Here is a 17,879-nt window from a genome sequence, read left to right on the forward strand (position 1 = left end):
CTCCCATGTTGCTGCCATGTGCTGACTTGAATGCAGGTGTCCACTGTTTCAGGTAGATTTTGTGTATGTGTGGATAGGACCAGCCCTGGAAGGCATTTATGTTGTTCACCATTTTGTCTCAAAACGCGCACATGCAAATTATCGGGTAGGCTGTTCAAGTTTAGCACTTCTGCACCAGAGAGTTGAATAATTTTGTTGCAGAAATTGAATACAATAGTAGTTTCCCTTAAGAAATCTTAGGAGGTCATAGCACTGAAACTGAGGACTTGCAATATAAAGTGTACAGGGGATTTCAATCTTATGCTGGGGAAAATGCTTCATGTGCTGCTGACATTTTTAGCGAACGTGCTGAGCTTTCCTCCTTTCACAGAATAAAACTGAAAGCACCCATGAACAGAGCCACTAGATAGATATTGGTATAAATCAATTAAAATGATAAAATAATAATAGTCTACTTGCCAGTTCCATTGGGGATATATTTAATGCAATCTATTAAAAAAAACCAAGTCCAAACATCCCACTGCAGTGGCATCTCCAGAGAGAGGGCACACCAGTCAAACTACTGACAATCAGAAAAGTGAAGGATTGGCAAAGGGCAGCTATAAAATAGATTGCAACCCTTTTTCGTGGTATAAGGGTTATAGTTTCCAGCATATCATCAGGAAATAGAGCCCCAAGCCTGGATTGTAGCACCTAATCATATGACAGTGCTGCTTCCCACTAATATGAACATCAGGTATAAATAATCAAGCCAATTTTAAAGTTGTTTCAAATTCCATATGGTTGCTTGGATGTTGCTATCCATTACCCCTGCACAGCATCCACAGTTAATAATAAATCCCACCCCACAATGCCGAAAGCACTTTTGAAAATTATTTTTGGTTTTGCCATAAGTTTTAGGGCCCAAAAGAAAAGATGCATATTCACGTATGCATTTTTTGCAGCCCTTTAAGATGGACAGGGGGCAGGGGGGAAGAGGTTCAACTTTCACAGGAACAAAACTGAACCGACCAGAAGATGCTTGCCATCTGGTTTAGTTAGCTTCTCTTCCCTTTCGTTGCATTGCTACAGTTATCAAATTACTGGTGCCAGATCAGGGTTACTGCAGTGGGGAAGGGGGGAGGGGAGGGTAATTCCTGTTGCTTCAGAGGAATGACTGGCTGTATTCAGCCTTGGAGTATTAGAAGCTGGCAGAGGAACTATAAGCTTACAACATTACAATATTGTCAGTAAGCATATAATCGTATTTCCCACCAGCATGTTCCCCCCGCCAACACAAAAGGCAAGGAAGGTGAATTCTGCTTTCTAAGAAACAGGGTTTCCTAAAGGCTAATACCTTGGTAAATATTTTTATTGTAAAAAGTTAAGTTGTGCATGGTGCAAGTTACAACAAACTTTACAAATAACGTTGTATACTTTACCAGAAATGAGGTAGCCTGAAGTAATAGCAAGGTTTAGTTGCACTGTAGAAGGCTCACCCCTATAAACAATGACACAAAGGATGCAAAAGTTATAACACGTGCATGACAACTACATATATGTATATTAGTTAACACATATGGAAATATTTGCCTCCTTGCCCCAGAAAAACACCTTGCCTGCCCTCATGCCCCCTTTTCTACCCTCCCACACAATTTGGGATGGTGTAGGAAATAAGAAATATTTAACTAACCGTGACAGATGACAAAAAGGTAAAGTAGCAGCTCTTCAACAAATTGCTTATTAAGAGTATGGACTATGGAAGATGGAGAAACTCTTCACTCTTCACTGAAAAAGTAAAACTACTTGGGCCTCTCTAGTCTTGTTCACTTGCAAGCCATAGAACACAACCCATAGAACACGATTTTGGCCTCTTTATACCAATGGTTTTCAGAGCCATTCTGTGACATTTTTTCTCTTCCTTTCTGCTGCTTTGCTAGTTTTTATGGGGCCAACAAGCAACATGCTAATCTATTACTGACTGATGGCCAAACCAGTCTGTCAATCTTTCTGCCGCCACCGCCACCCTTTATGGGGGTTGGATGGGTTGCGACTCTGTACGCAGGAAATGGTAGATTGTCTTCTGCTTCCTAACCTTCACTGATTAGGCTAGATGTATAGATGAAAATGGAGATGGAGAAGCTTTTTCAGCCCAAGAGCCATTTATCTGCATGGGCAAACATTTGGGGTTTTTTTGTTTTTGTTTTTGTTTTTTTTTCAAATTTTAAAACTTTTTTATTAATACAGTTTGATAGTACAAAACAATCCCCTGCTTGTCTCATAGAAGAGACACAGGGAGTCAAAAGCTATTTTATCCTGTCTTTGTAGTTCATCTTTACTTGCATAAACAATAAAACACAAATCTGCAACAAATGCAGGGGCTACATGCCAGGAATAGGTGGGGCCAGAGGTAAAAATGGGTGGAGCAACAGATGCAGAAAGAGTCACATTCCAGCCTCACAAAAGTCTGAGGCTGGACATACACCCTCCTGCAAAATCTCTCCATCCTTCATCCTGGCAAGCAAAAGGCATTATCACACTTCAAGGACACATTCTGGCCAGGCAAAAGCAATTGAGAATGATGAGGAGTTTATGAAAGACACACTACAGATATATCTCACATGTACACAATGATCCCCAGTGATGCAACATATGAACCTGATAGACAAGACAGAGGATTAGGCTTCAAATTAATGTAAGACCTATATTTGAGCCTTAAATAAATCTAAGTTTTGTGAATCTTCATTGCAACCTTTTACCTGAAGAATGTAGCCAACATAAAAGGAAGAAAAGTGGCTGTGGCATGCTTGTCATTCCTCTGTAATTTTCACCTACATTTAGATTGCAATTTCCCAGACTTAATTATATTTGCCTCTAATTGTTCCAATTCTCAAATGGCAAGAAAGAGTTCCTAATTAAAAAAGAAAATCTTTCATAAACTGACTTTGGAGCTTAAGTCTGCCTTCTCTAGGGAGAAGGCAAATTTTAAACCATGATCATACAATATCGTTTCAATTTCATCAGCGTTTCAGTGTTTATCATCAGTCATAAAGTCAACTAAAATCAAACCATGGCGGACTAATCAAAAAATGGAAGGCAAACTCTTGCTGTACTAAACATCAGAAGGAGTGTGCAAAGGGAATTCCAATCGTAGATAGACCACATGACATGTGTCCAGGTTCTAAACAGTGTATAAACGTTGCATCAATGTAAATTGTATAAAACTATTTAGGCCTAATAAGTAGAAGGAAATTTGTTTCCACTTAAAACAATGTGCTCACTTTAAAAAAAGTGATCCTAGGTTTCGGTTGCAATCCAACACCCACAGCAGGGATGTACAGAGCTGTGGGGCCATCACAGCATCTGCAGCCAGGATGGAAGGGAGCAAGCAGACTGCTGTGCACAACCGAGAGCAACAAATAGGCCTGGATTGGGAACCAAAATATAAAGGGTGGTTCATTCCCTCATCACTTTCACAACACCTCATTTGCTACAGGCTGCTGCCAGCATGGATCTTACAGGCAGTCTTCCCCCAACACACACACACACATTGTGGAGAAGGGGGAAGTGAGCACAAAGTGACACTAGTGTTACTCCAGCAGTAACCAGCTTACCTGGGAAAGCTGGACAGAAGGATACCTCCATTCATTTCAGCTCTCTCCCCCAAGCCCAGCATAAGGAGGGAGGGCTTAGATTGCTCTGCCCATCATGAATTACATTTCACCTTGATTCTCATGATAGCGAGCCAACAGCAAGTTGTAGCTGAATTTTCTTGTGAAGATGTTTGCACAGATTGCTGGCAATTGTTGCTTGATTATTTTTTTAAAAAAGGAAAGTATGAGAACAAACCGAAACTCAGCAGACATATGCAGATAAGGCATACAAACTGCAGTGCCAAGAACTAATGTCCCACTCCACAAATTAGCTGAAAATATGAATTCAGAAGGGAATTATTTCTGTACACACCACTGTACGCCTCAAAACCAGCAACAAAAACTTGAAGCTTCAAAATTAATGAGAAGCTCCAATTTTATCTTCAAAGGAAGTGGAATCCTACATTTTATTTGCTATTAAAAACTTAGTAGCGGTGGTGGAGAAAGAATCAGGCACTTTTTACTGCATTAGACAAATAGATGCTGCTGAAAGAATAACTTAATATAGCCTTTAAACCTTCTTATTCCCCCAAATGCTAGCTAAATCACAGGCAACTGAAGATAGAAACTATTTCAAAGCTCATCCAAAGAACTCCTATTCTAACAAAGGAAACTAGTTCTCTCCCTGAATAATCAGGCATTTAAGAAAGTTTATGTCAGTAGATTTATGTCAGTTTCTTACTCAATATATTTGAAATCTGGTAAGTCCTCCCCCCATCCCCTGTACAGAAATCTAACCCATTATTATTGTAATGCTCCCCAGATGGAATTAAGAGCAGGTAAAGGGAACACATAGCACACAATCCAATGAGTTGCTTCCAATAGCAACTAGCCACATTTTTCTTGTGCTGCTTTTCAGTGGAAATGCAAGATCAATACCAACATTAATTTTCTAGAAAGACCACCCTCGTTTTGCAATGCTTTGTGTCATCTTTACAAAACGTTTTAGGAAGCAAAGTGGCCTCAAACAGAGATTCTGAAAAAGGGATCTATAATTTCATGCAGAGTTTATACCAGCAAACCATGCTGAACCTCAGCTACCTGCATCAGCACCTTATTAAGAAAAAGTATGCACAGTATTGGCTGTCTAATTCTTAATGCTGCCACAGAGTTCTCATCCACACGTTTTATTTGTGGTATGTTATTATTATTTACTTATTAAATTTATATCCCGTTCTTCCTCTTGAAGGAGCCCAGGGCAGCAAACACATCCACAAGCAAAACACACACAAAAAGGCATTGTAACATTCTCTTATCCAGCGGTCTCATGGTTGCCAGGAGCAGCATCCTTCAGCCATGAAATACCTGGGTAAACAATGGTCATAGCGGTAAACAGTATTTATTCAGACAGAAGGTGGTGATGATGGTATCAGTGAGGAAGCTTACAGGAATTTTATCACTGTAAAGGCAACTTCAATAAGCAACTCTGATAATCCAGAGCCTCAGAATTCTTCTCCACATTATAGCCAACACAAATAAGAAACAACATTTTAGAACTTCTGTACAATTGGTAGAGGTAAATGTCTTATGCTTTAAATTAAGCCTGGAAATAATTTGACTAGCAGAGTGAAGAGCAATGGAACAGTTGAGTGGGGCAAGGAAAAGGGGAGAGGAGATTTACAAGCAAGAATGTGCCTTACCAAACATGGTCAGCATTTACAGCTTCATCGTACAATAAAATATACAAACAAAATACTCCAACCAACAAGGCATGGAATGATGATACCGTCCTGAAAAGAAAAGAAAAAACACAACCCAATTAGGAATGAACTGGATTTAAAATTGGGGGAGCTGGGTGCAACAATTATATGCTTCTAGAAATTCTCAAAGTATTTAAACCTCAATCAGAAAAGCCTGCCATTAATACAGATTGCAAAATAGTATCCAAGGAAAATAGTTTTGAGTTGAGAGTCACCTACATTAGAATGTTACAAAGTGCTTGTTCTGCATGTAGGAAACTATTATTATTATTATACGGCAATGCCATCCAAAAGCTGGGCAGATATGAGTTTCAAAGAACTCACCCATTGCAGGCCATTATCTAGTTTACTTCATAGTGAGAGAGGGAGACCTTAGCTACCAAGCTCCCTACAAACAAAGAGTAGGATAACACCAAAAAAGGGGGTTCCCTGTTATTATATACAGTGGTACCTCGGGTTAAGAACTTAATTCGTTCTGGAGATCTGTTCTTAATCTGAAACTGTTCTTAACCTGAAGCACCACTTTAGCTAATGGGGCCTCCCGCTGCTGCTGCGCCGCCGCTGCACGATTTCTGTTCTCGTCCTGAAGCAAAGTTCTTAACCCGAGGTAATATTTCTGGGTTAGCGGAGTCTGTAACCTGAAACATCTGTAACCTGAAGCGCCTGTAACCCGAGGTGCCACTGTACTATTCATTTTCAAAAGGCCATTGCAGAAGCAGATTTAGGGCAGAGCTATAGTTCTACCATACTGGGCACCAAGTCTAGGGAGTACAACAGGGCGCCACAACTATGACTGTAGAGAATTGAGCAGAATGGAAGACCAGAGGTGGAAGGCACAAAATTTTGGCCTCACAGCGTGCTGCTGAAATTTGAAAGACTGAGGTCCATCTCTGGCCATTGTCATTTGTGTCCCAAGGTTCAAAGTGCTTCATACACTCTGCAGATAACTGTCCCAGCTTAACACATCAGGTATCAGAAACTTGAATTGATGTTGTTTAAGCTTCACTTAAGAATGACAGCTAGCACATTCAGGAACTCCAACACCATGACACATAACTCTAACACTAATACATAAACTATGTGTGCTTTTTCATTCAGGCCATTGGAGGCACCAACAGCAGCTCTGTGACCACATCACCAGAACAAAAGCGAAGGAGAAGCTTTGAAAATACAGAGGTCCAGCAAATCTTTGGAATGGAGCCATAGATTTCAGTGCATTGTACCGTCATCTATAAGAACCCTGCTCAGAGAGAGAAATTTACAGAAAGAAAGCGAAACTTTTGTGGGTTCACCACACATCTGTTTGCTAGTGTTTTCAGAGATAAAACACTGAACAAACATCTTCCACTCACTTTGGGGCTTCAGTTAAGAAACGCCTAACACAAACTTTGCCTATTGCAATGCCACTCCTTTAAAGGCAGTTGGTAAACAGTCTTCCAATATCCATTCATTTGGCACCACTCCAACAGAGAAAGATGCGCACCACTAAGTATATTCTCTTAGAAATATGGAGTAGTATTTTTCCTTACACCACAAATAGATCTCACATTCAACTGCAATACTTTCAATGTGAAAGATGCATTTAGAGCACTATTTTATAAATTGCTAAGTAGTTCATTTTCCCCGTGTCAAATTTTAAAACGGAAATTCCTCAGAGCAGGGACCTGTCCTCTTGAACTCTGTAAAGGGCCGTGCGAACTGATAAAGCTATAATGGTTTCTCCCACAAGAGTACTGCAAAATATCACTTAGGCAACAAAATGCAATGCATATATGCAGTGGGGGGCAGGAGGATCACAGGCAAGATGTGCCTATCACAAATCAGTTGGTGTATATATTTTCATAATTAAGAACAAACGTATACTGCATCTCAGTGGTCAATTCATGGAAGGCAAGGAATCAGCAAACAGGATACCATCCAATATTTCCTTATAAGTCTCCTACTAAATTCCATAAAAAGTACTTCTTGTGCTCTTATCAGTTTATTTAGGACAAGACAACACTGTTTCTACTTTGCCCATTTTTGCTCATTTAACAGTAAACACTCAGCAGATGAAGTTTTCTAGTACGGAACTGAAGTAACAGAGAAAGCTTACATTAGTTTATATGCAACCTGACTGCTCTTAAAAGCACAGAAGCAGGGCCAGTAAATAAGATGGCACCCCTAAGTAACCACATATATTTTTCTACAACTCAGTAATATGCACACTATGTAAACAAAGTTAAAGAAAGCATCAAAATGGCAACCAAGGTTCATTAATATTTTTAAATTCTAACTCAAGTCACTTTAATTTCAAATTTATTTATCAGTACTTATTTATTATTTCAATTTATATCTCACTTTTCAACATATAACATCTAAAGCAGCTTTTGTGTAAAGAAAACAAATATTTTTACAGTACCCAAAAAAAGGAACTAAGATCAATTGATTTTTCGAGGTACCAGTATGTTCTTTTGGCAAGTGTGCTAGGAAGCACAACTGAATTGTTACAAGTTTTTGAAAATCTATTAATAGTTGTATCCCATTGTTTATAAACTTTACCTTGAATTCCATTCGATCTTCTTCTTTTGGTCAAGACTGCTAAAACCAGAAGTTACACGTGCAGAAATCCAAGAACTGAGCACGTGGAAGAGAAGTTGAGATATAGCAAAACTGCTAACAGCAACACCCAAATTGAGTTTACTGAAGGCAGACATCATTCTTCAGCCTGTTAAGGGAAGAAGGGGGGGGGGGAGAGTTCCTTAATTCGGGCATGGATTGTCAATGGAGTATAAGGAAAGCAACAATCATGTCAATTTAAATAACAACATGAAACACAGAAGCTACAACTCTCAACAGCCATGGGTAGAAGAGAAGCAAGCATGCATAAACCTGGAGGTGTCCAGCAGGGTGATTGGGCTCTACCTAAAGAAAAACACCTTTTGCTGCATACACCTTTGTCCCCTGCTCACAGTCCAGCTTTCTTGAATTGCAACTATAGTTTTAAAACCTTTCTAATACCAACACACACACTAAACAGATTGGCCCTGACCTCTCAAGTAATGCCAGCTGGGCAAGGGATATGATTTTCACTACATCCTCTACACCAGGATAACTCAAAAGTAATAGTTATGACAGTGCTGTGTCATCATTGTGCCATCATAACTTTAAGTCAGCAAGCTACACAGTTGTAACTGTGACAGCATAAGGGAGGGAAAGGAAGGGAGTTGAAGAGGAGTGCCCAGGTAAGTCAGAACTAGGGTTGCCATGTGTCCTCTTTTTCCCAGAACACGCCCTCTTTTCCGGGGGTAAAATTTGGGACAAATTGCATTTATTTGCTTTGAATGGCCGCCATAGCATCCTCTCTTTTGCTTTTCAAAATATGGCAACCCTAGTTGGAAACTTATCCTTCTCCAGGGCTAGGTCCAGTATCCCCACAACACTGATGTGAATTAACGGCAGCAAAATACTCACACAAAAAGAAGAATTCAAGGCAGTGATGGCCAAACCTGGCCCTCCAGCTGTTTGGGGAGTACAATTCCCATCATTCCTAGCTAACAGGACCAGTGGTCAGGGATGATGGGAAGTGTAGTCCCCAAAACAGCTGGAGGGCCAAGTTTGGCCATCACTGATTCAAGGCAACAAACCCCAAAGCCACAGAAGACAAAATACTAGCTCAGTAGCCAATCACAAGACTTTCCCAGGAACATAAACTAGGAGAGAAGCAGAGCTCACAAACCAAGACCTACAGCCTGCAGCCACATCACTCTGTCCCCATGTAGTTTGGACAAGGAAAATACAAGTGGAGTTCCCCAAATGCCATTGGTGACCACCTCACACTCGTAACTCATTTTTCCTTGCAGAATATGAAACAAGGCACACTGAGTAAAACCAAGAGAAGTGAGACACATCGTTTGACTCAGTGTTCGAAATTCCCCAAGTGCCAGGCACGTTTTACTACTGGCACAGGTCCAATTGTGGCCACGTGGCGATTACTGGACACCAGGTTGGCGACCATGGTTTAAAAAACCTCTGCCTTAGTCCATTGTTAATACCATTTTCAATTTCCACTGTGTGTTTTTCCTCCTCCTTGCATGCTAGGACAAGTGAATTGCTGTAAGAGCAAGCGATGTTGTTGAGATCATAGAATCATAGAACTGTAGTGTTGGAAGGGACCCCAAGGGTCAGCGAGTCCAACTCCCTGGTGAGTAGACATTCCGTTGTGGCGACCGTAACCTAGGTTTAAGGTGCCATTTGGTGTCTAACTTATATATCCGAGTTTCTAAGCTTATTTGTTCTAGAGGTACAGAGTGTTTACATTTCATACAGCTAAATGTTGTCCTGCATGAACCGAAAGTGCATCCTAGGATACACCCAACACTCTCGAGTGGTTGTAAATTACAGGGTAGGATCAATAGTGATGTGAAGGAACCTCCATTACTGATCTTATTGGTGAAGCTTAATAAACCTCCAGAAAAGCCCAAGGTTCCCTATAACACTTTGAAAATCCCTGGTGCAGATTAAAAGCATAAGAACCAGGCTTAGACCTATAAAAAACAGAGTATATAACTTGGAAGAGTATCTATGCTTTATATTAAATATGTTTAACAGACATGATCTGTGCAGCCTACCAAAACAGTGTTGTATTAATTAGCCATAACCCCGAGAGACTAGATCACAACTCTGTAGACAATTTCTAATTTCAGCAGGAAATCAAATGAGGTTCTTTGGGGGGCAATTTACAGACCTTATTAAGAAACAATTTCCAAAGAGTGTTGACAAATGAGATAATGTTTTTTCAAGGTGCATTGATTTAATCTGCTAGGCAAAGCAAACAAAATCTGGAACACACATGATTGCGTTTAGCTTGTGTTCAAAGTATATGATTCAAAACCATAAAACAAAGTTTGGAGCACAAATCCTTATATGGGACGTATGCTTATCAATTCTGTGCTAAGAGCACCACTTTTTAGCTATCTCTGTTTTTACCATTTTGCCAATTCCCCATGCAAACCTGATGGCAAGATTGAACTGAAAATAATTCATAGATCTAGCATGAATTGTCACTGAGTGGATCCTGTCTGCTTTTTAAAACTAAGGGCTGATTTAGTAACTATAAAGTCATGGTCTATCCAACTATAATCAGTAGCAAAATTCTTAATGCCACCAATATTCTCCCTAAACTAATGGCTTCCTGTTGATCCATAAAACCAGAAGCTGAAATATATGTGCAGAAGCAGCCTTCTGTACATTTTTTCCCTTCTGAATTGTTTCTCCCAATTGCAAAATGATGCTATACAGGCAATTTATTTTGTTAGTGCCCTGTGCACCTTTACTGTGCACCAGTTCTGTTTGTTTGAACAAATGCTTATTTCTAATCCTATCGAGCAACACTACACCAATAACATTAGACATGTACCATTTTTAAAATATAGAATACAGTAATACCTTTAAATATTATTAACACTTAGAATCTCTAGTAAGCACAGATTTTTAACTAGCTACCAAAAGCAGCCATTTTTTATTTTTATTTTTTGTTCCAGAGTGCTTATGAATGAACTGTTACACTGTAACCCTATGCATAATTAGGCTGCAGCCCTATATATACTTACCTGAGTGCATGTCCTATTGAATTTACTGGGGCTTACATCTGAGTAGATATGTATAGGATTGCACTTAAGTTTCAAAAAGAGTCCAGTAGTGGTGGACAAATTTACTTCCAAATAAATATGAGTAGGATTAGGCTGTAAAAGTTACACAAAAATCAAAGGCAATGTTAAACCTATACCTAATATTCCAACTCCATATCATCATACAATTATTTTGAGCTACTTTCATGCAACCCGAACAGCTAACAATTGGCCAAGCCTTGCTAATAAGTTATTACAAAACAGCCATCTAGCTGAACATTTGTGCATGCATTTCAACACCATAATGGAACTCAAGAAACGGGTCTTGGCAACAAGGAACCACGTCACATATCTTCTAAGACTGAAACAGCTCAATAAAAGAGATACAAATCTGATTCTGGGCAGTACATTTTCACCAACTGGCGAGGCCTCAGAATTGTCATTAAGTATTAGGTGGGTAAAGGTTGTCACTCCTGACTTATGTACTGAAATAGTCCATGGCCATTCTCCTCTAAATGACTTCTGGACCTCTCAACATGCACTTCCCCTGGGGCAACAAAACACAAAGATAATAGGAAATTGTCAAACTCAGCCATTTCAAAATACCGTTTCAAGTTTGGCCACTGCTTTTCATAGATACAACATCTCTCATACACACATCTTCCATACCCACCCTAATTCAATGATAATCAATAATCAGGTGTTTCCATCCCAAGGTCCTTGCATAGATTATATATACATAAACTGTTAAGTGTATACATAAACTGAGAATGAATCCTGGTAAGGTAGAACTATGCTATGAGTAGGTGGTAAACAACCTGTTTTAGACAGGGCTGCACTACCTGTGAAAGAGCAGTTCATAGTCTGGGGATACTCCTAGAAACAGGATTGCCACTTGATGCCCAGACAGCATGAGTCACCAAAGTAACTTACCCTCTGATCATCTCGTTTCGTTTATTATCCTGTGATCTACATGGGGCTACCCTTGAAGACTGTTCAGAAGCTACAACTAGTACAGAATGTGACAGCCCAAGAGCCAAGTGGGCTGGCTTATTGTAACCATACAACAGTAGTTTTATGAGAGTAGCACTGGTTGCTACTGCTGCTATGCCCAGCTCAAGGTGTTGCTGTTGACATATCAAAACCCTGAACAAAATACTTGAAGGAACACCTGTCCCAGTATCAACCTGCCTGGGCCCAGAGATCTGTAGGAACGATACTTCCGGGGGCCCATCATAGTTGATCTATCATGACACCTTCCCTGTGGTGGCACCCCAGTGATGGAACTCCCCTCCCATTCAAAATGCTACTATACACTTTTTAATGGCAATTGAAGCTGTATCACTTCATCAAAGTTTCTGGTGCAGTCAATCAGTGTTGCCCTTTAATAAGGGGAGGCGGGGGGGGGGGCTGCTTTCTACTATTTTTTGTGTAAATCACCCTGAAGTACTGCCGAGCTACTGCAATATAGAAATTTGTTGAATTAAAAAAAAATTAACAAGTCTTACTCAGGGACCTTAGAACTTGAATTCCAAATCTCCCTTAGAATGCAACTGGCTGGTCCAAAACTGCTAAGGCCCTCCGAGATACCACAGCTTTTAAGAAAAAGGCAACCAAATAAGCTATGACCAAACCAAAGACATCAATACAGACTGATAATGTGATCAAGAGAAGCAATATCCTGTGGATAAAATTACAAGAGCGAAAAGTTCAAAGGACAAGAAAAAATTCCATGACACGCTGCCCAGTCAAATGGAAGTACCCTACCAAACAGGTTTCAAAGAAAATAGGAAACTACCCAAATATTATTTCTTTGCACCATCATCTCCTCTCCAAACATAATTATGCCTCATGCAAAGGAATTAAATAAAGGCATTCATCCCAACAGCTCCAATCCAAAACTGTCCATATTCAAAAGACATTTTGCCATATAATCACTGCATTCATTTTTGTTTACATTATCTCCTAGCACCTGCTTATCGCCAGCATTTCAGGTTCCCAAAGATGCCTTAATTATGGGGAACTCCATATGCACTGCGGATTAGAAGCAATATAATTCCTGAAGAAATTCACATATATTTTAAACCTTAAAGCAGCCTATGCGCACACTTACCTGAGAGTAAGCCCCAGTAGAAATTATTCCTAAGTACCCATATATAGACATAGATAGCTGTACTGGACTTTTACATAAGAAGAGCAAAGGAGAATGATATTAACAAAGAAACAGAAATAGAAGGGTCCCCCCCCCGAATTGATTCAAACAAATATAAAACTAGTAAGAGATTAGCATCAAAAGACCCATGTGGAATTAGTATATAGAAAGCAGCAAGGCAATACTCAATTATGGCAGCAGTGATAGAAAATATTTTCTCACTTGGAAAACTGAAACTTGAAGGCAGCACTTCAGTAACAGGCTTGACACAGAAACGTAAATACTAGTGTGGCTTGACTGACCAGACACTAAGTATTCTACAGCTCCACTAAATTATACCACATAATAGATAAGGATTTAAATACTGCCTTTGAGAACTACGGCATTCTCTCGAGGCAGTTCAAAATAACACTCATAAAACAGATTCAAAAATAAAATGCATAGTAATAACCACATAAAAACCAGAAATCAAATGACAGCAAAGATTAAAATTACAAGCGCATTATGAATCAGTAAAAAGTTGGTGTAAACAACCAGATTATTAAAGGGTACAGTGGTACCTCGGGTAAAGAACTGAATTCGTTCCCGGTGGTCCATTCTTAACCTGAAACTGTTCTTAACCTGAGGTACCACTTTAGCTAATAGGGCCTCCCGCTGCTGCCGTGCCTCCGCCGCGCGATTTCTGTTCTTATCCTGAAGCAAAGTTCTTAACCCAAGGTACTATTTCTGGGTTAACGGAGTCTGTAACCTGAAGCGTCTGTAACCCGAGGTACCACTGTACTTAAAAGCAGGTAACGAGGGAAACAGAAACAGTTCCTGTGAAGCCACAAGGCTTGACAACCTGACAAACTTTACGGGTAAATCCAAGAGCAGGGCCTCCACAGCCAATCTTCAAGGCTGCTGCAGATACTCCTTTAAATAACCTGACCCCAAGCTGTTTAGGCTTTTAAAAAGGTAACATCTAGCATTCGAAATTGAGCTTGGAAGTGCATTAGGAGCCAGTGCAGCTGGTGCAGAATTGGTGTTGCAGGCTCTTATCACATGGCCTTCACACCTCTTGTCACACTCTCAAGGTATGCACCCGGCCCATCAAAAGAAGTGCAACCCAATACAACACCAGTGACACACACCTTCACCGAGATCACATTTCTCCACCCACATTACACCTGTCTTATCTGATCTAAATGCCAGCTTGTTTGCCCTTAGCCATCTCATGCTACCTCCAGACACTGTTCAAGACTTCCGCAGCTTCCCTGGGACAAGCAGGTGATGATACAGCAGCCTTTGGCACAAACTTGGGAAGCAGTAAATAGTAGTTTGAGCAACACCAGCAGGAAGTGGGAGGATGTGCCTTCTCTCATTTTTAACGTGTAGCGTAGTAGTCTTAGTGCTGGATGAAGACTAGTGAGGGCTGAGGTTCAAATCCCCATTCAGTGAGGAACAGGTGAATGACCTCAGGCCAACCATCAACTCTCAGCCCAAACTACTTTACACTGCAAGTACAAAATGTGAGTGGGGAGAACCATGAGCTCCTCAGAGGAAAGGCATGATATAAACAAGTTCAAACCTCTGGGTCAGTTCTGTCAACGGCTTCATTTAGACACTGAAAAGCAGGGGAAATAAGATGGAATCCTGAAGCACCCAAAAGGCCACAGGGTGGAGCAGGTGTCTCTCAGCCCTAATTTCTGGGCTTGCCACTCTAGAAACGACTCCCAATTCCAGAAGGAAACCATAGACAATGGAATCCAAGGCTATTGAGCGATCCAGGAGAACAAACAGCATTGCATGCAAACCTGGTCCGTTCCTAGCATCATCCACCAGTGTGACGAGGCTGTTTATGTCCCCACATCAGGTCAGAAATCTGGCTGGAATGGATCCAAGTAATCAACATTATCCGCTACTACTTGGAGTGTCCAGGAAGCGGTCTCTCCCCCCCCCCCAATGTAAATAAATCTGTGCGGTACTTAAAAGCATTGAAGTCCTAAAGTGTAAGAAGTCTGGGTCGAATCTTTGGTGCATTGTTTCAAAGCGGACAGGCCACTTTCACAGCAGGGAAACAGCAGCACAGCCTAAGCTACAGTTAACACTCAATTTGAGGTTGGTACCTGGGCCCTCTCTCCTTGTTTACAGGGGTGCCAACTTTAATAAAATATGGGGGAGGGGCAAGTGGGCCCCACCACACACAATTGATCACATGACATGGCACCCACCCATCATTTGAATGGCAATGTCCATCGCCTTTTTTGAGGGGGGCAGCCCCCTCAAATATTTTATTGGGGCTGCAGAAGGGACCTTGTCCCCTAAGCGCTGGCTCCTATGCGTCAGTTATCTTTGTCCTTATTCAACCAGATTCCTGGTCCTGCCCTTTTCTCGTTTCTTCTCCAGCAGCGCCCCATTTTCAGTCCCCAGAAGAGAGGGATGAAACCAAAGTCAGGCATGGTGCCGGGAATAGGAAAGAAAAGAGGGGCCTGAAGAAGAGGGATCTCCTTGCTTACTCCCCGCTCCCCCACCCACCCCGAGACTCCCTCACCTTTTCACCCGCGCGCCCCCGGTCCAGCAATTGCAGGTTCTCCTCCTTCCCTTAGCCACACAACGCTTTGGGGAGCGGGGCGTTGTGTATGTGTGTGTGTGTGTCGTGCGCGGAAAGGAAAGGTTGCTACGGCATTTCACCTCCCTCTCCGGCGGCGCTGCGCGACTGGCGCGCATCCTCACCTGCGCCCCGAAGGCTCCCCTCTGCCTTTAATAAGCCCGATAGCACTCGCCCTGAAGCGCGCGCCGAGAGAAAGGCGGCATCCCCGGACACGCCGCGCAAGGGGCCTACGCGCCCGACACACGACCCGGTGCCCAGACACGTCTTCTCCCGTTTCTCGATGGGAAAAGCAGCCCCCCCCCCCCCGCGCTGCTCACCTGAAGTCTCACCGCGGCCGGGCGGGCGGCCCTGCCATCCCTCCTGGCGGGTCCCTGCGGCGGGGGAAAAGCCCCTCACACGCCCACGCGGCGCGGCTTTCTCCGGCGGAAACGGCCTCCGCTGCTGCTGCTGCTGCTGCTGCTGCTGCTACTGCGGCAGCCGCGACAGGCGCCCACTGCGGGATCGCGTTACGCCGGCCTCAGCCTTAAAGGGGCCGCCGAACCGCCGCCGCCGCCTCGACGTTCCCAGTTGCCGCAGGGCGGGAAGGGGGAAGCCGGCCAGCCAGCCGCTCTCACCGCCGCCTCCTGGCCCCCCGCCGAGCGCCCGCGGCAAGAAGCAAGAAGCAAGCCTACCTCGCCGGCCGGCCGGCTCCAAAAGGCAAGCAAGCAGGCGGCAGAGGCGGCCACCTGCCTCCCACCAAAGGGCACTTGCTTGCGGGTTGTTGATGTGGGAAGCGCCCCCCACCCCCTTTGGAGACGGGGCAGGAGGCGGGAGTTGGAGACGGACTCAGAAAAATCCACACACACCCCCGCCGCCGCCCAAATATTTCATCTTATGGATTGACCGGGAGGGCCTGGAGATTTCTCACAGGTATTATGAAGAAGGCGACTCTTTTGCTTCCCTCTCCCCATACTGTCGAGGATGCGTGCGCCCCAACCCCAAATTTTACTGCTTGTTTCCCACCCTTACAAAAAATCTTATCGCCCCTGTTGTTTGAGATTCAGCTGGGATTCATAGGCGGGGTTTTATGCCCATTTGTCACCACATTTTAGGTTCCCATATTTCCTCCACAAGGCCGTGTGCATCAGGGGTGGCTAACGTGGTGCCCTTCAGATTTTGCTGGACTACAACTCCCATCACCCCTGACCATCTGGAGCTGATGGGAGCTGTATTCCAGCACTGGCGGAAGGGCATCACATCACCCACCCCTGAGGTATATGGTATTCCCTTCAACCACCTGCCATTTTACCTTCACAACAATCTTGTGAGGTAGTTTAGGCTGAGAACACTCAGCCTCACCAGTCCTAGTCTGATATTATTATTATTATTAATTCTAATAAATAATTTTTAATTAATGTTTGTACCCTGCCCATCTGACTGGTTTGACTCAGCCACTCAGCGGCTTCCAACATATAATAAAACATTACACGTTAAAAGGCTTCCCCATACAGAGCTGCCTTCAAATGTCATCTAAAGGTTATATACAGTATTGGCCTGAATATAAGCCTCACTTTTTTTCCAAATTCCGACTGTGAAAAGTTAAAGTGCGGCTTAAATTCGCAATCTTACAAAAATTGGCTTTTATGATATCGCTGCTGAAACAAGACATTCGGCAAAATGGACAGGGATGGTGGTAGTTGTAGTCAAACAACATCTGGAAGGCCACAAGTTCCCATACCTAAACTAAAGTCACTTCCACACCACACATTTAAAGCATACTTATTCCATTTTTAAGAGTCATGGCTTCCCCACCATCACCAAGAATCCTGGGAATTATAGATTGTTAAGGGAACTAAGTTGTTCAGAGACCCTGAAGCTACATTTCCCAGGATGCTTTAGTGAGGAGGGGAGCCATGAATAAGAATGGTTTTGATGTATGGTGTGGATTTGGCCAAAAGAACTGGTTGCCAACTGGTAGGTTGGAAGCCTTACCTGCAGTACATCTCATACAAATATATGGTCAAAATTAATTGGATCCAGCATCAGGGGCACATTTAGAAATCTGAGAAACTGTCATAGGCACCACCAATAAATGGCTGGGGGGGGGGTTGCCTAGTCACAAAATGGCTGCCAAGGAGACCTGGCTTGTCAAATGACTTCCCAAGAAACTAAGTGCAAGACAAAATTATGAACTGAATCCCAATCCCAAACCACATA

The 17,879-nt window shown here is 42.5% G+C and overlaps 2 protein-coding genes and 1 long non-coding RNA gene across 5 annotated transcripts in view; 2 read left to right on the plus strand and 1 right to left on the minus strand.

The window, feature by feature from the left end:
• Nucleotides 1-7,884, plus strand: part of LOC309343957 (uncharacterized protein) — a 27,804-nt gene extending 19,920 nt beyond the window's left edge. For all 3 annotated transcript variants that reach the window (XR_014157425.1, XR_014157436.1, XM_081866229.1), the window contains one exon: nucleotides 6,431-7,884. Coding sequence is in view for 1 of the 3 variants with exons in the window: in XM_081866229.1 (XP_081722355.1) it covers nucleotides 6,431-6,538 (108 nt within the window). In the remaining 2 variants the exon portion in view is untranslated. The remainder of the gene's footprint in view (nucleotides 1-6,430) is intronic.
• The window catches only part of LOC309343931 (TLC domain-containing protein 4-B-like), a 25,904-nt gene extending 9,765 nt beyond the window's left edge, over nucleotides 1-16,139 (minus strand). The window contains exons 1-4 of the mRNA XM_081866171.1: nucleotides 16,001-16,139; nucleotides 7,874-8,039; nucleotides 5,273-5,362; nucleotides 1,422-1,480 (exon numbers count right to left, since the gene is read on the minus strand). Of these exons, the coding sequence (XP_081722297.1) occupies nucleotides 1,422-1,480; nucleotides 5,273-5,362; nucleotides 7,874-8,031 (307 nt within the window). The 5' untranslated portion in view covers nucleotides 8,032-8,039; nucleotides 16,001-16,139. The remainder of the gene's footprint in view (nucleotides 1-1,421; nucleotides 1,481-5,272; nucleotides 5,363-7,873; nucleotides 8,040-16,000) is intronic.
• LOC309344064 overlaps nucleotides 1-17,879 on the plus strand; it is a 207,222-nt gene that overhangs the window by 133,056 nt on the left and 56,287 nt on the right. The window lies entirely within an intron of this gene.

The sequence above is a fragment of the Podarcis erhardii genome, assembly GCF_964252035.2.
Source record: "Podarcis erhardii genome assembly, chromosome: 6".
Classification (NCBI taxonomy): Eukaryota; Metazoa; Chordata; class Lepidosauria; order Squamata; family Lacertidae; genus Podarcis; species Podarcis erhardii.